General features: G+C 48.0%; 1 protein-coding gene across 1 annotated transcript in view; it reads right to left on the reverse strand.

Annotated features, from left to right (window-relative positions):
• The window catches only part of SMYD2 (SET and MYND domain containing 2), a 50,718-nt gene that overhangs the window by 1,752 nt on the left and 25,999 nt on the right, over nucleotides 1-22,967 (reverse strand). The window contains exons 3-11 of the mRNA XM_060643833.3: nucleotides 20,455-20,565; nucleotides 17,947-18,007; nucleotides 17,116-17,240; nucleotides 11,179-11,246; nucleotides 8,495-8,597; nucleotides 5,519-5,629; nucleotides 4,526-4,646; nucleotides 3,240-3,414; nucleotides 863-971 (exon numbers count right to left, since the gene is read on the reverse strand). Coding sequence (XP_060499816.1) covers nucleotides 863-971; nucleotides 3,240-3,414; nucleotides 4,526-4,646; nucleotides 5,519-5,629; nucleotides 8,495-8,597; nucleotides 11,179-11,246; nucleotides 17,116-17,240; nucleotides 17,947-18,007; nucleotides 20,455-20,565 — 984 coding nt within the window. The remainder of the gene's footprint in view (nucleotides 1-862; nucleotides 972-3,239; nucleotides 3,415-4,525; nucleotides 4,647-5,518; nucleotides 5,630-8,494; nucleotides 8,598-11,178; nucleotides 11,247-17,115; nucleotides 17,241-17,946; nucleotides 18,008-20,454; nucleotides 20,566-22,967) is intronic.

The raw sequence follows: 22,967 nt of genomic DNA on the forward strand, positions 1-22,967 counted from the left end.
ACTCTCTTATAGGAGTCAACAGACTGACCCAAAGATTACAGTTCCTCAACTGTTAACTGCTACGTAAAGAACGAGAATTGATATTCGGGACGGTGACTCCAGCTACCGTAAGGTGCAAGGTCAGGGCCAGGCCCCCTCACCCACCGGCACCACAGAGCAGTCAAACACCGAGGGAGGCACATGCCCAGGGTCCTAGTGTCCCCTGTGTGCTGGTCACAGCCTGGGCAAGTGGAGCTTTCGACTCAGGAAGACCCCAGTCTGAATGAAGGCCTCCGACTGAATCTCCATTTTTCTACCAGAAAACCTGTATCATTTTTGTGAGAATTGAAAGGGTCCTGGCACATAACTGGTACTTGATGAACAATGATGATGGTTTTTCAGTACGCTTTAGAAACTGCAAACGCATCATCGTAATCCTGAGGAACTCTCTCAATCCAACTGCCTTGATTTCACCTCAACTGGGCAGCATAAATCCCAATCCTAAAGGCAGACACACGGACGATTCCCTCACCACAGTCTCCTGACCCGCCCCGTGGCCCCTGTCCACTTCCAGGGCTTCATGCGGGCCGGGGGCGGCACCCCCATCCCCCCCATGCTCGGGCTGTGCCTAGAGTCACAGCCAGCCTCCCTCAGTGTGTGCAGCCCTTCCCCAAGGGAGGGCCCGGATACAGACAAGGCAAAGGCTCCATCACTTACTATACCCCGACCTGCCCAACCCCCTGCCTCCCACGTCCCTGCCAGGGGGGGATCCAGAGCTGGGTGGTTCTCCATGACTTCAGTCCCTCAGCCCAACCAGGTGCGAGGGCAGGAGACAAAGGGGCCGCGGGGCACCGGGACCCCCAGCCTCATGTTGCAGACGCACCTTCTTCAGGGCTCTTTCTCCAGCAGCTCTGTTTTCCAGGCCCATGTACAGCCTTCCCAGCTTCAGCCACATGGAGGCCACGTTGAGGGAGTACAGAGGGTAATGTTTGCTGGAAGAAGAGAGGAGACAACAGGCCACCGTCAAAGGGCGCCAAGCAGCCTGCAGGCCAGGCGCCATGACCCCATGGCAGCCAGGCTCCTCCAGGCCCTGGCAAATTCTGGGTGGACACCGTGGATGGTTCGACCCTGTCTGAGCACGCAGACGCGCTTCATTTCACGCAAGTGTGTGTGTTTCTGAAAAGCTACATCGAAACTGCAGGAGAAATCCTGCAAAAAACACCGAAAACATGACATTCGACCCCAGTCCCAGGTTTTTGTTTTAGGTGCACTCAAAGCACGGCACTGGGAAAACATCTTTGAAAGTGAATGCCCCATTTATCTGGGCCTGTCTCCTCACAGACATTGGCAGATTAGGCCTATCCGCTCACAGTAAAAAGACAGAACGCCTGTCAGTGTTATACACACACCCGCGTGTCTCCAGAACCCAACTTTCTGTCACACTCGATGGCTGTCACTTGAGTTAACAAAGCTGTCAGCTCTCTGAAGTCAGGAGAACACCTACTTCCTCTGGGTTTGCTTTCTCTGTTGTCCAGCAGAGGGCTTTACATACAGTAGGCGTTCTCTCTGTTTTGTTTTCAAAAGCAGGGAATAATTTGGGGGAGTGGGAGCTATTGTTTTTAAAGATGATTTATTTATTTTGAGAGAAAGGGAGAGAGAGAATCCCAAGCAGGCTCTGTGCTGTCGGTGCAGAGCCCAATGTGGGACTCGATCTCACGAACCGTGCGATCGCGACCTGAGCCAAAATCAAGAATCAGACGCTTAACCGATGGAGCCACCCAGAGCCCCATTCTCTGTCTGGTTTTAACTGAAGGCCGACTGGTAGGGCCTGCCCAGGAAAGACAGCAGGAGGCAGCTTATGGGTGGCACAGGACGAGGGGAGAGAGAATGTACGAGTGTGTGCAGGTGTTTATTTACAGACCCGTCTGTACAGCTCTACCCTCAAGATCCATCCATACGAGACGACGCATTCTATCTGTATTCCTGGGCAGGCAGCACGCTGCCTGGAGGAAGCGCTGGTGCCAGTGGCCCCACAGAAAGCCAGAGCTGGCCTCCGGGAGGGGCTCACCAAGCTAAGGAAGTGTCCAGCAGAGCAAGGCCCAGCTGGGAGAGGGAGCACAAAGCTAAGATTATTTCATTCATTCTCATTCTTTCTCTCTCTCTCTCTCATCCCTACCCTCCCTCCCTCTAGATCTCACAGAAGGCTCTGTGCATAAGCCCAGAGGACTTTGTCACCCACCTCAGGAAGAAGATAGGTTGTGAGAGAGTCTGTGAGGTAGCAAATTGTTTCGAAGAGCAGATTTTAGGAGCTGGCTTCCCTTGAGCTCCCCCTGATGGCTAGTCAGGGTAGCGCAGGGGAAGGGGAAGGCAGTGGAAATCCAGACCAGACCCAAACTTTACAGTCCCCAACCTTGGATAGTGAGGGAGAACTGAGGGCTTCTCAAATCCAGGAGAAACACCTGGGGTGCTTCTGGGGCACAGGGATTTCAGAGCTAATGCCCAGAGATTCTGAGCCACTTGGTCTTGGTGAGACCCTGCAAATGCACAATGGTAATGTGTTTAACAAGTGCCCCACTGATAAGATCTAGGCTATCCCAGCCCTGAAATGGCTAATCGGAGCCAGAGGAAACTGCCACGACCTCCATCTGTCACACACTTTAAGGTTTAAAAACCCTCTCGACAGGAAACTTCCCCGGGGCTAACATTCATTATTACTCTAAGTTAAAATCCAACTTGCTGTATTCAGAACTAGCAGGGTAGATAATGGGTAACCAACCAGAGCCAACTCAATGGTCCCGGCACTTCCCTGTTTGCAAACTGGGAAGCAATTTTAAAAAACACAAGAAGGGGATGGTGTGAGTAACGATGGAAAAGCAGGGATGTGGGACCACCACTTACCAGGTAATAAGTGTGTTTCGTTTGGAAGGCACAGGAGGAAAAAGAAACAAGCCAGTGGCTTTTTAATCCGGATCTGAATTAACTAGTTTGGATACAGCACCCTGGAGAGGCCCCGGGAGGGCTCTTGCCCCAGCACCCCCTTCATAACCTCACACCTGCCTCTACAAGCGTTCTCTTCCAGATGCCAGGCCTGATGCAGAAGCACCCTGCACCTGTGCCTCCAGGTGTGGGTGCAGCGAGAGAACGCTGTTCTAGCATGTTCCCACACAGCGCGGTCAGAAAACAACACAGCTGAGGTACTCATTTCCAAGCCCCAAATTCTGCTCCCCGCTAAGACGATCAGAAACAGCCACTGCCATCACCTGTAGGGCTTAATGATCTTCTGTCCGTATCGCAGGGCTCCTTCCCAGTCCTGCATGTACAAGCAGACACCCATGGCCTGGTACATCATGTGCAACATGTACACGTTGCTGTCCTCGAACACGGAGCTCATCTTCTCCTGGCTGAGCTCACAGATCTCCAGCAGCTCACTAGGGGGTGCTCTGGCGTTAAGGAAAGGACAGGCTGAGGCCTCTCGGCTTGGACAGTTCCAAAGGCTGGTTCCAGCCGTTACTCGGGTGCACTCCGCCCCTACCCTCGCCCTCTGCAAAAGTCAATTACAGAAAGCCAAGCAAAAGTGAAAGGCAATTATTTTTTTCTTTTAAAGAAATTTTTTTTAAATTTTCCAACACACAAACCACGAATTCATGACCTGAGCCGAAACTGGACGCTTAACCGACTGAGCCACCCAGGCACCCTGGCAATTATTTTTTTCTTAAAGAAATGTGTTTTTTCTTAAAGAAACAAACTTCAGAAGAAAACTGAAGACCTCAACTATCAAACACAATTTGAAAACTTTTAGCCACAGGGAACAGACCCTCAGGTCAGCTGTAAACCATGTTTAGGATCACAAATCTCAACCTTCTAGTTAAATTTAAACCTTCACCCAAGCTCAGTACTTCGGTTGAAGCATTTCTGAAGAAAAAGTTCTTTTTTATGCTGAAAAAACAACAAAACAAAACATGCCTTTCTTCAATTTCCTCCAGTATAAATGTGGGGGAAATTTTCAGCCCAAGAAAATGCTAGAATGTAATGGTTAAGAATATGGATTATGGAAGTCAGCAGACCGGGGGAAAAATCCTGGCGGGCTCTGTCCCTTGGGCAAATTACTTGCTACCTGAGAGTCTGTCCCCACCTGCTACACGGGGATGGCAACATTGTGTGTTCTTGTGTGTCCCTGTGAGGACTGGGTACAATAATATAAGCAAAGCCCTCCTCGCTGTGCTTGCCTGGAGTACGACACCCAACTAATGAGGGCTGTCAAGGAATTCTTCTCCACAACTTTGCACAATAAAACTCTCCCCCCACATCCAGCTCCTGGCCAAACTAGTGAAACGAGGAGAAAGAAGATGAAATCAACATCGTAAAACTTGGGCGTGGCTGACACCAAGTCATGGGTGGTCAGTAATTCTTCCCACATTTCCTGGGAGCCATTCATTCTTTCGTGTTCAAAGCCTTACACCTGCCCTTCTGCTCCCTCCTCCCAGCTCTCTGGCACCTCTTGAAGGCAAGGGACAGTAAACTTCTGTTGTAAAGTTGTAAAGGATATATTTGTAGTGCTTGGCCCTCCGGAACTCCTCGATGACGTTGCGTGCGTATCTGACCATGTCACGGATGGTTTCCGCCTTTGGTGGATCGCTGAGCTTCCGGATTTCCACCTTGGCCTTATCCTGGGGGAAACGTCCACAAGTGCAAGGTGTTATCTCCCATGGAGACGACACTGATGGGGAAACCCCTCAAACAGTGTATTTTGAGGCTTGCCCATTCTAAAGTTACAAAAGAATGAAAGGAAATCGGGCAATGCATCTAAGGGAAACCTAGTACTCCATTACCTTTTTACAAAAAACAAACAAAAATAATTTTCTAGGGGCACCAGGGTGGCTCCATCGGTTATACATCTGACTCTTGTTTTCAGCTCAGGTCATGATCTCACAGTTCACGGGGCTCTGCACTGACTGCACGGAGCCTGCTTGGGATTCTCTCGCTCTCCCTCTCTCTCTGCCCCTCCCCTGCTCATGCGCTCTCTGTCACTCTAAATAAATAAATAAATAAATAAATAAATAAATAAATATTAATATATATATGTATATATATATATATATATGTGAATTTTCTGGACAGTCCTTATCCAGGTGGGCAGATATGTGTGTCCACACATCTATGAATCAAGAGAATAAGGAGGGTGGCATGGGCAAAATGATATTGGCAATGCCAGGGAAAATGTTCCTTATTCTCGTGAAGAGGTTGGAAAGCCTCTCGTGTGCTTTTTCCCTTCCCTCTCTTTTAAGCAGCCAGTTCTTTCCAAGAAATAGCCATTTGGCAAATCCTTCTCTTATATGCACAGTGAAATGGAAATGTTTCAATCAGCTGTAAGAATCGGCTTTAAACAGAGGCCTGGTGTAACTAGCTTCCTTCTAGCCACCTTGGCAAGACATGTGAAAAATACTGCAGGAGGAGACACCCCAAGTCAGACAGGATACCCGACTGGCAGCGAGGGCCTGAGACGCAGGCTACGGTCAGCACCTTGACCCCATCGGCCTACCTTGTCTTTGGTGGTGCACTCCTGGCACTGGCAGGTGAAGAAGTAGGAATCTCTTAACCGGTCATTCCTGTCTTCGGTTGGGTACAGGAGGTCGATGTAGCTGGTGAAAACCTGAGGGGGTCCGAAAGGTGGAAAACACCAGCTGCTACAGGTAAACTTGCTCCTTATCCTTTCTGTGGCTCTGCAAACACTTACAGGGATGAGCACTGAGGAAGCCACAGTTTGGGGTATGTTCTTCCCTTTAGCTCACTGAATTCTTTAATGTCAGCAGTCCCCCAGTGTTGTCCACCTCCTTGTGATGGAGAGAAAGGGCCTCTCTTGCCACCTTCCAGAGGATCCAGAAGCCCACCAAACAGTAAACTGGAGGGTTGAAAGCCTCCCCACCCCGGCCTCCCCGAAGACAGCAAGCTGTGGACTTGTCCCAGCAAGCACATGATGCCATCACACGTGTAGAAGCAAAGGCCCCACTGGGCAAAGACTCTATCATCCTTGAGATTGGGCCTGGCCTCTCTCTGCCTGGCCTTTATTTATCCTCTTGTCTTGCACAGCTTGGGCCGGCCCAGATGCATCGCTGGGTTGGGGGGGAAGCATGGACACATACACACTGATAGGTTTCCCTTCCATCAGCTGGCAACGGGATAAGAAGCTGGGCCCGGCGGGCAGGACAAGTCAGCACAGGGAGGACACAGCTTCCAGGATGCCAACACGCCACTGCCTGACCCGGCTGGGCCAGAGAACTTGGAAAAGTCTTGCCTCTGGGCTCACTGGGTTCTCCCGTCCTTGCTTTTTTCAAACGGGGTCTATAACCGGGGCTTGGAGCATATGGAGGAGACGGGCATTTAACTGGCCATTATCTACTCACTGGGACAGCGCTCGCTGTGCATCCCACACCATCAGGCAAATGTCTGACTGAACAGATGGATGTCACAAAGCCGTCCACGTGCCAGTAACCTCGGGCACTGGCAGGCAGGCAGGGGGCACTCGCGCGGGGCTAGGTGCTTGCAGGCACAGCCAAGCCAAGCTCTCCCAGACCCCAGGGGCGGCACCGGAGACCCCGCAGCTCATCCGACGCCCTCTTTGAAGGGCAAGTCTCCCCCAAGGCAGTGACTTCCCCAAAGGGGGGTCGCTGCATCTCAGATCTGTCGGAGCGTGAGGGCAAACCAACAACAGGAGCCAGCCCTGCCCGGCCTCGCGTGGCCAGAGCTGCCTCAGTTCTTTGAAATGACTGATGGACACAAGACGCAACAGACACCAGGGCCCAGAAGGTGGCGACAGAGGCCGCTCAGTGTCACCGCTCTGGCCCAGACAGAGCCCTTCTAGGTGACAAACCGCTCAGTCTCCAGCCAGCCTGTGGGAGCACTGGAGCCTGGTGACTCACTTTCCGGCCGGCTGAGATGGGTCTATTTTAACAGAAGAGGCATAACGGCAGTCGCCAGACATCTGGTACCCAAGGTGCCCCAGCCCAAAACAGGGTCCCCTCGTCCTGATGAATGAAGCAGACGACAGGAAGTCTAACCTGTGCCCTGGACTTCAGCTCCTAGGATGGCTGTGGGCTGGTTAACAACTTCCAGAGAAGCCAAGGCCTCGAGCATTTGGCACACAGATCACGGTCTTCAAATTTTAAAATACCCAGATAGGCACCTTAAAATGGCAGTGGAGATCACCCAACTGAACCTGACTCTAAAGGGTGTGATTACAAATCCACGTGTCCTTGCTAGAGATTTTATTCTTCATTTAAGAACACAAAGCATTCACGTGGCAATTTGCCAGGCAGCCTTTTTGAGCTTTCTGGAGATGACGCGTCTTAGAAGGTAGTCGTGGAGGCAGCTTGTGGGAAAGGGGAGGGAATCACTGCACAGGTGACCGAACACCTGGGTTTCTCCACGTCCCTGAGACAAGGAGGGTACCTCTCGGTCACAGCCGGCCCCTACTTGCCCTGAGGGTATGTACAAGCCACCACCTGAACAGCAGTCCTCAAAAGCGGTCTCTCTGGAGTTGAGATGTGGTGTTGATGGGTTGTGAAACGCTGATGTGTCACTTGGAGGTTTAACTCGTCAGCTACTGGTCAGTTGCTTTTTCTCTCTTTAGATAACAAGAGTGTTGACCTTGTGGGGGAAGAAGTTCACTAATCAGAAAAGAAAAAGCTCAGGGCGCCTGGGTGACTCAGTCGGTTGAGGTCATGATCACACAGTTTGTGAGTTCGAGCCCCGCGTCGGGCTCTGTGCTGACAGCTCGGAGCCTGGAGCCTGTTTCCGATTCTGTGTCTCCCTCTCTCTCTGCTCCTCCCCCACTCATGTTCTGTCTCTCTCTCTCTCTCTCTCTCTCTCTCTCAAAAATAAATAAAACATTAAAAAAAAAAAGCTCAAGCTCAATTATTTGGCAACAGAAATACAGAGACTCTCGAGGCGCCTGGGGCTCAGTCGGTTAAGCATCTGACTCTTGATTTCGGCTCAGGTTATGATCTCAGTTCGTGGGTTCGAGCCCCATGTCGGGCTCTGTGCTGACCGTGCAGAACCCATTTGGGATTCTCTCTCTCCCTCTCTCTGCCCCTCCCCAGTTCATGCTTGCTCGCTCTCTCTCTCTCTCTCTGAATAAATAAAAATTTTAAAAAAAAGAAAGAAAGAAATATAGAAACTCTCAAGAGGTTTCATTTTGGTCATTTGGGTCGTCTCCTTTCTCTGCATAGCTCTACAAATCTCTGTAAGGAATTTAGCTCAAATGTATCCTTTCCTGTTTTTTTCTTAGCCACATATGGAAATGGTGAGCACCAACCCGGAAGGCAGAAGTGTGGGAGTCCAAGCCATAGGTCACAGATCTGATCACTAACCCTGGAGGGCCTACGGGTGGACACACTGTGACTGCCAGAGTCATTCACAGCCACTCTCGTCCACGGAGGCCACACTGATTTTTCCACGCCGCCTTTTAACACAGCCGTCGGAAGCCCTAGGCCACAGCCGCCAGGGGCCACGCACTCACCTCCTCTCCCGGGTTGATTTCCTGTACAGCTCTCACTTCTGCTAGCGTCCCCTTGTAGGTCACAATGACATTGGGGCAGCAACTATGATTCATCAGTGCGACGCTGTCAATCAGAAGAGAAAACCCGATTTTCTCAAGAAGGCAGGCAGACTGTTCAGGTAAATCCCTGGCTATTTCCTTATGAAGTTGCAGGAACTGGATCTTGGTAGGATGTTTAAAAACAGAAACAAAACCACAAAACAACCTAACAGTTGGCTACCATATTCTAAGAGGTTGTTTTTCTGCGTGTTATTTACAATCAGACCTAACATCTTCAACAGTATCGAGAGGTGAAATTCACAATTCCAAATAGCAGTATCTCGGCCAAAAATTAAAAAACACGTAACAATAAAAACAGCAGCGACAACAACTCCCAGGAACATCCCTTCCTGTTGGAGGAAGGACTCCAAACCCAGCCCCCGCAGCAAGCTGCTCCACAGGACACCGCACAGGACAAACGGGTTGCTGTCTCCAAGCAGCTTTTTCTATTAGTGGATTATTTCTAACGGGTTTTCTTCAGATGCTGAGAGGCTGCCCCTGTGGGAGACTCCGGCTTCCTTGGGGAGGGCCTATGGTCCCCAGAGGGGCCCTCAGAAGCCTATGTGTGTCTCTCTCTGCACCTCAATTTCCTCATCTGGAAAATTGGGACATTACTGTTCCTGCTGCTTACTGTCTGCTTTTCAGGGACGGAGAGGACAGAGAGATTCGCCTATGCGAGGGGCTTTGAGCTTTCTGATTATATCAAGGTCAAAGTTCTGAGAACAGAAATTTCTAAACTACAGGGAAAAAGTGCTTGATCTCTGAAAATGCTGCCTTTGAAATCACAATGGCGATACGATTTCAGCCCAAAGGGATTTTTTCCCCCAATTAAAACTGCCTGGAAACTGGGGCTCATATGGGCACTCACATCCATATGTATCTTTGCTCTGGTGGCCAGTGTCACTTGCCTGAACCCTCGGCAACCAAAACCCCTCTCCTATTTGCCCCGGGGCCAAATGGGCAAAGAGCTGGGAAGCCTGACGGGTGAGCTGCCCCAGGTTTGCTGTACTCAAGAGGGAGTGGCCCTCTCCCACCCGCCAGCTGCCAGAGGCCTGAGTGATGGGGTGTGTGGCTGGCCTTGGGCCGGGGATAACTCGTCTTGTCCTTAGCAAGGGTCACCCCCGCCACGCATGACAGCCCACCGAGCTTGCTGACAAGTGGTGGGCAGGCGATCAGGCCCTGGGAAATCTGGTAAACAAATGCGCTGAACGTTGTTATTAGAGGAAAAGCAGCTTTCTAGAACCTCTTGTAGAACTATTCGTTCATTTCAAGCCAGACTCCTGGACATCTTTTTAATAAAGGTGAGGGAAATTCACTAAGGCAAAGAACCTGAAACATTCATGCTCTCGGTGGCATCATTCTCTTGCGATGATCACTGGGAAGGGCAAACCCTCAAATACCACCCTTAACCTTGCTCTTAGCCTTGAAAACACGGAGAGGAGAGACATTCCAGAGCTTCTTCCATGTCTGAAGTTGTCTGTAAGAGCCTTCTAAAGAGGATCTAACGGCCTTTCTCTTTTCCTCCTTCCCTTTCCCAAGAGCAAAGTCCAAAAGAGCTTTTCCCCCAAACCCTTGTTTCCTCACTATCAGAATTCAAACGGCAGATGACACCATTTTGGCCACAGGGACACTATTGTGTGAATCGACTTTCCGTTTCGCCGGTCAGGAAAGCCGATGGCAGTGGCTCAGGGGATGTGGGCCTGTACAGAGATGCTTCTCTGTCCTTCAGACCCATTGGATGTGCAGATTCGGGCAGCAACAGACACACCCAGAGCTCACATGTCCTCCGTGGTTAGGTGTGTGGGTGCCTCCTTTACCTTCTGCAACCCAAAGCCAAAGGAGCCTCTAGTATATATTAAGCAACATCACCAACCCACAGGGTGGATTAACTCAGACAGGGGATGCAGGAAAGGCTCCTCTGCTCCATCTGTGAGGCGAGGACTTGATTTCAGGGAACCGAAGCATTCTGAAAATACCCACTCCATCAGAGGCAAGGGGCAAAGCCGTTTTTGGCAATCCATTACAGTCAGAGCTACAAAGATCTCCAACGGTCAACTGGCCAGCCTTTCTTGAATTACTTGAGTATCCCTGAAGTAAAGAAGAATCGTATCGTTCCTTGAAATTTTCCCAGTTCACTACTTCAGCACAGTCTCCTTCCCAAACTGTGCTGTTTCTATACGAGTATTTTTCAGAAGGAACAGATGGATACGGTCTCTGCGTTAGCCTATGGCAATTCTTGGTTGGCAATTAGTGTTTCACTTTGAGTGTGAGAGACCCAAAGATTTCCAGAACCAAAGATATGCAAAAGGCAAATTTCTCAGCAGGGCACGGGCTGTTCCTTCTAAGCACACTAGAGAGTATCCTTTAATAACAGCTCCCTACTTAGCAGGACTTAACAAGCAACTGCTCTCTTAACTACTACCTTTGGCTCCCTAAATGTATGGGAAATATTTTGAAACCTAGTAGAATTAAAAAGGTGTCTTAATTCACTTGGAGTTTCATGCCTGCCACATGCAGTTAGGTAGGTTATTTTAAAAAATCAAAAAAAAAAAAAAATCTAATTAGTGTTAAATAAGTAAAAGGAAGTGAAGTCAAACTCAGCTTACTCAGGAAAAATTGCTGATCCCAAATGAGAAAGCTCTTCATCTTCAATTGTGAAGCCGTTACAGTTAACCTACAGTGAGAAAAGAGGAGAGAGAAACAGATGAGCGAAAGCTTCTCTTCGGGTAGAAATCATTTCTTTAATTGTGACCTTTTACAAACTAACTGGGATGATGTTCCAGTTTAGCGATGTAAAAACCTTTCTTTTGGCAAGGTATCCTTGGTCAAACAAAACTGACCCATCAATCTCATGTGTAAACAAACAAAAGCAGAATTGTTAGGAATGTAGTACCCTTAGTGTAGCCGACCTACCCCCTCTATGCACAGTGGCCCAAGGACACTACAAGATGTCCAAGGACTGAGGTTTGCATATTTGCATGGGACTTAGGATACCCGGAGTCTAATCCCAATTATGCCACAGATCGGCTATGCGATCTCGAGGTCATCACGGAGTCCCTCTGTCCTTGATTTCCTCCCGTTAAAAAAGAAGTCACGGGGATGTAGCATACAGCACAGGGAATACAGTCAATAATATTGTATTAACTTTGTAAGGTGACAGATGGTAACCAGACTTACAGCAGGAACCGTTTCTCAATGTATACGAACGCCTGTGTATGTGAACGAATGTATGTGAACGCTGTACACCTGAAGCTAACGTAACAATGTCAGCTATATACCCATCAATGAAACATTAAAAAAAAAAGAAGTCACTTGATCAGTACCTATCTCATAAAGTGAGGTGGCAAAAATGAAAGCCCTTCCATAGGTAATCTAACTGCTGTCCATGCCTTCGAGAGGCAGAGGGGCCGAGGGCCTGAGGTTAAGGAACGGAGACCTTCCTTTCACATCTCAGCCCAGATCAACCACTGGCGACTTTCTCAACCCTTAGAAAGAAATGTTACATTGAAAAAATACCAAGAGCAACTCTCACCATTCTGGGAGTCCAACCTAGAGCTAGAAGGCTAAATACGGGGAATGTACATCCCCAAGTTTGTGTTGTTCCGTAAATTCATTCTTCCCGCCGACTTTCACTGAGAACATATGCCGGGCACTATGCAGAGAAGAGTGAACGGGCCACCTTCTGTGCCCTCGAGGCACACCCAGTCTATTGGGAGACAATTCAGTGAATGTTTTTCATTTGTATCTACAATTTCAGGGGTGGACGGGGACTCTGTCTTTTGACTTTTCAAATGATGAAGCTGAAGTCAGAGAGGAGCAGTGACTTCCCCAAAGCAAGTGGCAAAGGCTGAGACCCCTGCCCCTCCCCAGCTGCTCTGAAGGCTGTGAGACACCACATGCTGCACGATTTCACCCCATGGGCTAGAACCATGCTCTTCCATACCAGAGACAATGCACGGGCGCGTTTCAGGCCAGTGGATGGGCTTTTTAAAACTAGCATCCCCTGGGCACTTACTCTGGGCCAGGCCCTGTGCTAGGTGCTGCAGATTTACCCTCTCATAAATCTGCAATACTACTCTGATGTAACCCATTTCACAGATGTGGCCACTGAGGCTCAGGGAGAAGACAATGATTAAGAACTTGTTCAGGGCCATGTACGTAGTGAGTGGCAGAACAGGAGTCAGTTCAAACCAGACATTCAGACAGCAAAGTTTTTGGAAACACGAAAGAGTTTTACACTATACCATTTTCTTCTAAAATTGTTCTCACCTATGAATATTAATATGGCAATTTTACTTAAAATTAAAGGGCCAACGTCAAGGCTTGGAAATCTCAGCACACAGAGAAGTAAAGGCTATGATGGGTTTGATTTGCAGGTTTTACAGTAAGTTCAACATATTCACAAAGAGTATTTACAATTTTCAACATAAAAAGAGATCACTGCAGGTTAGGAGAACAATGCACAGCCTTTGAAGACCTGGGGTGTTGGGCATTTTTATGTAGAAGACTTAACATAGTATTTTTGGTGCCAACTTCAAGTACCCCCAGCCTATTCTGTTATCAGGACATGAATCAATTACCATTAACCAATGGCCGACAACCAACATCAGGTAAGAGTAAACTGGGATTTTCATTCATTCAACAAAATGTATTGGGGCACAAACTATGTGTCCTGCACCATAGTAGGTCCTGAACGATCTACGATCTCAGACTGGATACTAATAGGCCTCAGCAGTGTATGCAGAATGACAGAATAAGAACTGAGCAGCAATTTTTCAAAATGGATGGAGGGACAGACAGCTCCTCACTAACTCCAAGGGGCAGGAGACTCGCTCCTTTGCCTCTTAATCTCTTCCTCTGCACGGAGCTCAACTGGATCAGTTGTGACTCCAAATTCCTTCAGGCTTGAATGTTCTGCGTCGCTGGATTCTACATCCCACCCCCGCCCCCCCGCCCCATCCTCCTCCTCTCACTGTGCAAGAGTGACCGTGTCTCTTCGTGGGCAAAGGCGCCTGTAAGCACAGTGTCATCACTGTCCCTTCCTGGGAGGCGGTGATGGTGTGTAAGCCAGACTGCATAGCAATTTCCCTGCCAGCTTTCCCTCCCTTCTGAAATATCCCTGGAGAAGAAAAGTGAACTTGCATGTTAAGAAAGATGCATGGGCCACTGTCCTTTTTTTCAAGTCAAATCAGGCGTAAGTACTTTGCTAAAGCTATTCTCATAATTAGCATTTAGACTAGATGTAGGCTGCACACCAAAAATACATTTCCCAACCATGCATATGTTCCCAGTGATTAAAATGCACCTCCGTGCTGTCGGAGGAGCACAGTCATCTCCCGCTGCCAGCTGCTGCTGGGCCACAGGCTAACCTACAACACCCCCCACGAAGCAGAGAGAGGAGAGGGCTCAGAGGCTGGAACAGAGCACACACAGCCTGAGGCTGAGAGACGGGGCCAGAGGGTGGCAAGGGGCCGGACCAGCACTTTTCAGTTTTGCTTTAGAGTTTTCTTTGGGGATACTAAAAGTCCCTTTCCAAATTTATACACGAAAAAATGTGTGTGTGCGCATGCACATACAACCTGAGAACAGATATTATGATTTGATAAATATAAAATCTAGAAAGGAATTAATTATCTCCGTTATATATGTGTATGTGAATATATGTACGTGTGTGTGTGCGTGTGTGTGTGTGTGTGTGTGTGTGTGTACAGATACAGATATATATATCGGTATCTCCTGGATTTTCTGAGTCAGTCCAAATTTCAGAGATCCTGAGTCATTTCACCACAAATATACTCCTGCTTGTGAGATCAAGTGCCTTGGTTTCTAGTTCTGAAAATATGGTCCCATATCTACTACATCAACACTGAGAAGTCCTAATAGAGTGTATTACTGTGTTAGAGGAAAAGTGATCTTTTTTTTTTTCACAGCTGGAAGTGAAGGTACACACTATATTCATTTCATTTTTCCTATGCTTTCATATAACCATGCCTTCTCCATGTCCAGAAAAAAGTCATGTATCTAGTTTCTTTTAAAAAAATGGAGGGGCGCCTGGGTGGCTCAGTCAGTTAAGCCTCCGACTTCAACTCAGGTCACGATCTCGAGGTCCGTGATTTCGAGCCCCACGTCGGGCTCTGGGCTGATGGCTCGGAGCCTGGAGCCTGCTTCTGATTCTGTGTCTCCCTCTCTCTCTGCCCCTCCCCCGTTCATGCTCTGTCTCTCTCTGTCTCAAAAAATAAATAAACGTTAAAAAAATAAATAAATAAATAAATAAAAATTAAAAAATGGAAAATTAGTCAATTCCTCAGCTTCCCATCATCATGCAAATCCACTGTCTTAGGACACGTAGGAAAGTGTGTTGTAAATCCAGGATAATACAAAAATCAGGAAAATCTACTTTAGCACTCATAACTGGAATCCATTTTTTCTTTTACAAAGAACAGCATGTTTATTTTTGATGATGACAGTCACAAAATAGAAACATACCTATATAGCATAATGTCCATCAAGGAATTCATTCAACTGGTAGCAGTGATTCTCATGGGGGTTAAAGTGGGTTGGAAAAGTAATAAAGACTCATTTCATTCTCTATATATGTAATTTTTGAGATGGAAGAATTATGGATGCTTTTTAATCAGTTTCTTCTTTTTAGTATTTTCTTAAGTTATACACACTCATTGTAAAAAAAATTCAGAAAATTAATAAAAAAAACAAAAATTTTCTACGATTCAGGAGATAACTGTGAACTTCTACTTGACCTTTCTTTAGCATATGCATATTTTCATATTATACACAATTTTCATCCTGCTTTCACACTTACCGCTGTGTCAACGTTTTCCTAATCTTTAGACATTTGTTGAAATAAAAGTTATAAAGGCCATCATAAAGCTATGCCATAATTTATTTACCAACTTCCTATACTGCTGGCCACTTGTAATATTTCCTTTTTGTTTTTCTTTTCCTTTTTTTCTCTTTTCTTTTTCAATTTTAAGAAGAACCCCACAATAGACAATCTGCATGTCAATCACTATCCATAATCTCTGATTCCTTCCTTAGGACAGCTTCCTAGAAATGGAATTACTTCGTCAAAGGGTACATTTGGTGATGCTGCTTCTGTTTGAAGACAAGGTCTTTTGTGGAGCTAGAGACTGAAGGTTCTGGTAGGAGAATGTAGCTATTTCCACCCACAGATCAGTCTTTTGGTATTTCTCCCTCTGGGAAGGTCACTTACCAACTACACATTCGGTTTGTAGGGGAAGATTCAGGGTATATAAGGGAGTGAAACCTGATCCAGCAAGTCGTGCCAGAAAGAACCACCCTGGCCACAAGAGGAGGATCTATGCAGCCAGAGTGCATTGGCTGAAGAGTGATCACTGTGCTTTCTTCACCTGTTCCCACCATGCCCGCGTCTTAGCCTTTCCACACGGCTGGCTTCCAGTGCCTCAGCCGCTTCCAAGTTGAGCTTGTCTAGAAGTCTCTAATTTTTTAATGAGATCCGATTTGGGGAAACCTAGACTTCCCTGAAGGTTTCTTAGCCACCATCAGTAAAGACTTCCTGTACCTAGACTCACTCGGACTCCTCTCCGTGGTGACTGTCCTCCCTAGGGCCATCTTTTTTTTTTTTTTTTTAATTTAATGTTTATTTATTTTTTGAGAGAGAGACAGAGTGTGTGTTGGGGAGGGGCAGAGAGAGAGGGAGACACAGAATCCAAAGCAGGCTCCAGCCTCTGAGCCGTCAGCACAGAGCCCAATGCGGGGCTTGAACTCACGAACTGTGAGATCATGACCTGAGCTGGTCATATGCTTAACCCACTGAGCCACCCAGGTGCCCCCTCCCTAGGGCCATCTTGAGAGGGCCTCCTTCTTGAGGATGTCTGGATTGCCTGTGCTTTATCAACACAGTGTTGGTAGCAGTAAAAAACACTGCTGTCAGAATGGAAGGCTTAAGAGAAGAAAAGTCAGATTTAATGTGGGAATTTCAAATGGTCTTTTCCTTTCAGGGGCACCTGGATGGCTCAGTCGGTTAAGCGTCGGACTTCAGCTCAAGTCATGATCTCACCATTTGTGAGTTCGAGCCCCGCATCGGCCTCTGTGCTGACAGCTCAGAGCCTGGAGCCTGCTTCAGATTCTGTGTCTCCCTGTCTCTCTACCCCTTCCCCGCTCACACTGTGTCACTCTCTCCTTCAAAATAAACAAACATTAAAACACTTGTTTAAAAAAATGGTCCTCTCCTTTCAAGGAGCTTCCAAGTAGGCCACAGTACTGGGGCACTGCAACCCCTCTGCTTTCATCAGCTCTCTCTCTAGCAAGAGGCAGAGGTAGGGCAACTCTCCTGTGTACCACCATCGAGGAGGGCCAGGCCAAGGTCTGCTCAAGGTCACTGAGCAGGGCTCTGCAGAATAGGGTCCAACAGGTCAACAGCCTTGTCCTCATAGAAGCCATCAGTCTGTTTCAGTTTATCTTTCCCGAGTGTGTGCTGGGGAGAAGGACTGGGCAGGGAGGGAATGGCTAGAGTAAGCATCACCTGATGCTGGCATTCTTACCTGGGCAAAGAGGACCACCAGGCTATCACTGTCAGGAAATTCGAGGTGCTTGGAGTAGAAGTGACGAAGGGCAGCAATATCACTCTGAATCAAGTCCTTCTTCTCATTGTCTAGTTTATCCAGATCTGTGGGTAAGCAAACCATTATTCACCAGGGAGGAAGTCTGGATTTCTAGCTACATCCTTTCCTTACTATAAATGGCAGGGAAAAAAAAATATGCAGAGCCCCTAGAAAATCTTCTTCCCCACTACTTGGTCTAAATGATAAACTCTAGGCAAAGAAAGGCATGCCGTTTCTTCCTTCTCTTCCTGTGACAACCGGGAAGTCACTCAGAACATGAAATTTCAACTGACTGTTAGTAACGAGGTCGGGAATGGGTGGCCAGGATGGATAACCAGCCTCGGTCTGGCCCAGCCCCCTATCCCCCCACTGGCTCTGGAATCTGTGTCATGGTCAAGAAGCTGGACAGCCCTGGCTTAATGCTTTTCAGTCAGGCCATCAGCTGTTTACAGGACTGCAATTCAGCAAAGATACAAAAATATTCAGCATGCCAGGAGAGCCAGCAGGAGATCGCTCGGGACACAATAATTCATCCTGCGAGTTCCTACTTCCCCTTAATTATTTCCTACTAATCATGTCAACTCAGAAAAAAAAAAAAAGTTATAGTCATTTTTCAAAACACCACACAAATCAAAGTAAAAACTAGTAATTAAAATCCCCACCACCGCGACGAATACAAGCTTTCCGCAATTCCCCTTCTTCAATCCTTAGTCCCCATTAACGGTGTCACTAAAATAACTCTTCGGCCAGTCACAGAAGTCACAGACTTACGTGATTCAAACTCCTTCACAGCTAACAATTTCTCTGAAGGCGTTCTCTCTGGGTGGATTTTCTAGCAATTGGAAAGAAATCACAGAGAAGGAGATTTTAACCACTGGGGCAAAAAACACTGCTTTCACTTTTACATCGACATGAAGGAAGAGCAATGATCCTCAATGAAGCAAAGAAAACTCTCTAAGGAGTCCTGTCATCGGGCTTGGAGAGTGTTTGCCCAACACCCAAACCCGACAGACTCCTTCAGAAAACTTTTTAGAGCTTCTGCCACATTCCTGACTCCCTGGTAATGCCATATGCACACAGTAGGCTCAAAAATGCCTGTTACGGGAAAGCAGAGTGGCGGGAAATCAACTTTTTAGGGCCCCGACTTAAAAGGACTCTGAGTCTACAGAGAAACCATCCTATTTATTATTTCTCCTTCTAAAAAGGAACAAAATCAAACCCCCCATCCATTTTACACTTTCTTTAAGCATAGGCTAAAATGATCTCAAATTCTGTGTTTCAAAAAGAACACTTTTGGTGGTATCTGTGAGCCCAGATTCACTTTAAACGTGTTTCTGGCTTTGTTCTAGACACCCCAAGAGGAGCTAACAATAGTAAACCTGCTAGGCTTTGAGAACATGAATAAACTTGGTGTTGACAAGAGTTCAAAAGCGGAGCTCAAGAGCTGGCCTGAGGCCGTGTCTTTGTAATCTGGCTATTCAATTTGGGGATACAGGTGGTCTAACAGGGCGCTCTCACCTCCCTAGTTAACATGTTAAGCTTCCCCTTGGTAGTTGGGTAGCCTGTCTCCCCTAATCCTTTGCAAGCTACTAGAATACAAATGGTCTGGTTTTTCTAATCATCCAGTCCTACTGAGATGAAACGATGGGCAGGTAACTTTTCATTTAATAGACTATTAGTAGTAGTAGTAATTATAATAAAAGTTGAATGGAACTGGTATAAACTCATCAGAGCATTCAGACCCCCCTCCTGGTGCCCGAACACTTCAATTGTTCTTTTTGGAGCAGAAATCTCCCATTCACAGGACACATTTCTATAAGATTAGCAAGGCATCTTGCCTGGGAAGGCTTCTCCTTCAGGAAAGCACACCAGCTTCGTCTGAATTCTTAACCACAATTTCTATAAACGACATGACGGAGCTGGAGGTGGGGGAGGGAAGAACCAACAAACCAGTCACCCATCTTCCCAAGACACTTACAGATCTAACTGTGGTGGTTTATTCACCCTGACACCTCCCAGAGGCACCCCATTTCCTCCTACCCTTTCCTTCTGACCGCGAACTCAGAATATGTTTCAAGACAATTGTTCATAAGGACACAAAAGTCAACATCCTCCAGGGGAAACCATTTGGAGTCTTTGGTCTCACCCTGCAGGCAACCCTTGAATCCTTTGGTTGCCCCATGAGCTGATGAAGTGGCATTTCAGCGAGCACCTGACCCAAGCTGCACATAATGGAACAATGACCTCAGAGTTCGGAAATGTTCTACTTCTGTTTATGTCGCCCAGGATCCTCACTTGGGTTGGGGACAGATATGTGCCAGTCATTACAATCACATTTGGCTTAGGTAAAAAATAGAAAGTTTTAAAGGCAAGCAGGGAGGTAGGTATGAAGAAGAGGTGGATGAAATTTCAGCTTCAAAACATTACAGTACAGAGGTACTGCCACCAACTTCCTCAGTATTAGCGAGCGCCTCCACGGATCTATGCCTTGTAAGTGCCACATGACCTACTTCACGGTGTCACAAGGACATGCCCTACGGTGCTTCCCCCCTTTCTTCGGTTTGGTCCTTTGGAGATCCGGCGTCATCGGCCCACAACCAGTAAGGACTGACGAAGAACAGCAGAGGACCCCGGTCCTGGCATCATCAGTGCGAGAAACTGTTCACAGCCGTCATCTGCTCCCACTGGGGGCAATTCTTTCTTTGCTTCGTCTTCTTTTACCCTGTTCCTCTCTCCCCTTACCTAGATCTCTACTTCTTTCCACTCCTTCTCTTTCCCTTCTCCTTTGCATAGGCCATGCTGGTGGCTCTATCCCATTCCTTGCCTGTCTGGGCAAGAGCAAGTATGGAGGCAGGGAGGGACAGCGCACAGCACGGAGGAGAGGTAGGGTGCCCTCCAGGTGTCAGAAAGAAAAGGGAAAATCGCGAAGCTTCTCAGGCCAGTCTGGGTCCCTGGGATGCTCTAGTTGTTTTCACTTGGGTCTTCATGCTTTAAAAGGCCATATTTTTCTATGTAAACCTATCTCATAAAAAGTTCAGAACTTAACAGCTGTGGCTATGTTCCTGGCCTAGGGTAAGTGACATCCTATTAGCAGGGGACAAAGGACAGACCAGCTTATGCCGGGACTGCCGTTCCCACGCCCGTCCATAGGGACATGGCAGGAAACAGAGTCCAAGAATGTTTAACAAGAGCCGATCACCACCCACAGGTCACTCATCTTTCTGACCTTTAAGAAAAAAAGAAAAGAAAATGCACTTGAATATTAGCCCATTTCCTCACCTGTTTGGCCAGAATCCTTGCAGTCAGCCTCACAGTCTCTGAGGGATTCCAGTTTTCCCCAAAAACAACCATGGGAGAACATTCCAGCTTGTGCATGGGCCAATCTTCTTTCTGGGAAGGTTAAAAAAAAAAAGGATTAAACACACACACACACACAAACACACACACACAGAAATAAAGTTCGAGAAGAGAGGACGCAGTAAGTCCCTCTAGTTAGGGTCAAGTGAAATATGTTTCCTTTTGGAAAACATGATGATGCTCATAAAAGCTAGAGATAAAAACATCCTTTAAGATAGAGACGGCTGTATGACCTTGACTTGGGCCTGGCCAAGGCTGCTGGGATGAGAAAATCTGCTTTGTGTTTTTTCATCAAGCATCTCGTGTCTTTCTGCAGCCTCTGGTTATTCCAAACAACTCCTACAGCTTTCCATTATCTGTGGGAGTTGTCAAACCACAGTGGTGAGTGACGGGGCATTAGCCATTGATGTGGCCCTGCTCCCTCACAGTCCTGGCTGGTTCTCTCCTCACATCAGGGCAAATAACTGATAGCTGTACTCAGCAACTAGTCCCCTCGTACAGGTGATAAAAAGCAAAACACAAATGAAGGCTTTGTCGAGGGCCCTCAAAGAGTCTGACAAAGGCAGCTATTGGGAATATTTAGGAATACAGACTCCTTAAAGATTCAGTTGATAGCACAGGGACACTGTATTCCTTTTGGTCCCATCTGGCCACTCCTATGGCCCAGGTTGGGCCACTACTGGCAGGGCAGAGACGCCATCTGTGGAGACAGGCGGGGTGAGGGAGGACGGGCAGCATGGTGCTGTGGCAGCCAAGGAGGAAAGTAGTCTGAGGAAGGCGGAGGACTAGTGATGTGGTCGCTGGTGGCGAGGCTGGTGGGATGACTGAGAACTGACTGGACGTCATGGAGCTCACCACTGACTGACAAAAACCAGCAGTGCTGGCGTGAAGGGGCCAGGGACAGCGGGGGGCGAGGACACCGCAGGGAGAGCGGAAGCAGAGCTGGAAACTGGGAGGAATGGGCGAGGGCTGGGGGTGGAGGGTGGAGGGAGGATGACTGGAGGGGGGAAGCGTCAGAGCACTTGGCATATTGACGGGAGTCTTCAGACTTGCTCTCTCTCCACAGAATTGGGTGTGTCCTCTTCTTCCCTCAGCCTCCCCACCTCAGAAAACGGCCAGTCTGTTCTTTCCGATGCTCGGGCTGGAACCCGGGGACATCCGTGCTCTCACCCCCTCACACTCCACATTCACCTCCGGCACGTCCGTTCTCCCTGCCTTCAGAACCATCTGGAACCCAGTTGCCCTTCCCGGCCCCGCCTTCCTGCCCTGCCCCACCACCAGTACTGCCCAGGCCTCCCACCCGGACGCCTGCTTCTGCCCCTGCCCCTGTGGGCCATGCCCACAGAGCAGCCCGGGCGGGTGGTCCATCCTGCCACACAGAACTCAGATCCCACCAGGTCTCAGCTCAGAACCTTCAAACGGCTTCTCATCTCACAGCCAAAGGGAAAATCTTAAAGACAACGATGAGCCACTCATGACGGGAGCCCGCTCCACTCCTCTGACCTCATCGCCTCCTACCACGCTCTCCTTGCCTCACTCCACGTCAACCACACAGTCCCCCTGCAACTCCTTAAACAGACCATGCATGCTCCTGCCGTAAGACCTTTCTCACCCGCTGTATCCCTGACTACGGCCCTCTCCCCCTAGATACCCATTTTGCTCCCTGCCTCACTCTTCCACATCTCTGCTCAAATGTCACCTTCCCAAGATGCCTGCCATGAATAGCCTATCAAAACAACACATGCCCGTCACTGTCCATTTCCCTGCTCCAGGCTTCTTACGCACTTCTCACCAACTGATACACTACATATTTATAAGTTTTTTGGTTAGTATCTGTCTCTCCCCATTAAAATAAAGGAACTCAGTCTGGTGTGCTTTTTTCCACATTTATAACCCCAGAACCTAGAACAAGGCCTGGCATTTACAAGGCACTTAATGAAGTTGCTGAATGAATGAAGATGTCTCTCTACCCTTTTGCCCCCCACCTCCATCCCAAGAAGGAAAAACACCATGTCACCTAATGACTTAATACGCTACGTGGCACAGGCCATTGGCTCAAATTCTGTGCCAAGATGTTCTGCACGATTGAATAACGCCGTGCCGAATATAACTAAGAGCAGGGAGAGAAAGAAATGACAAGATATGCACAAGGGAGAAGGGGATCTGTTTTTAGCCAAAGCCTGAAATGAGAGCACAGTGATGAGGCAAAGAGAGAAAAGACAAGAGGGCGTCAGGCCTCGGGATAGCTGCAGGAAACAGGGACCGCCAGCCGGGGACAGACGGATAATTAACATCTGTGAGCGAGTGTCCAGGGTGAAACTGGGGGTTCTAGGAGAAGCACTCCGCAGGGCCTCCCAGAGGCTGCTTTTCTGAACTGTAGGCCTTGGTATCAGTGTTTAACAACAACGACTCCTGGGAGAGAGAAGTTTAATACG

Source organism: Panthera onca, chromosome F1 (genome assembly GCF_046562875.1).
Source record: "Panthera onca isolate mPanOnc1 chromosome F1, mPanOnc1 haplotype 2, whole genome shotgun sequence".
NCBI classification, from domain to species: Eukaryota; Metazoa; Chordata; class Mammalia; order Carnivora; family Felidae; genus Panthera; species Panthera onca.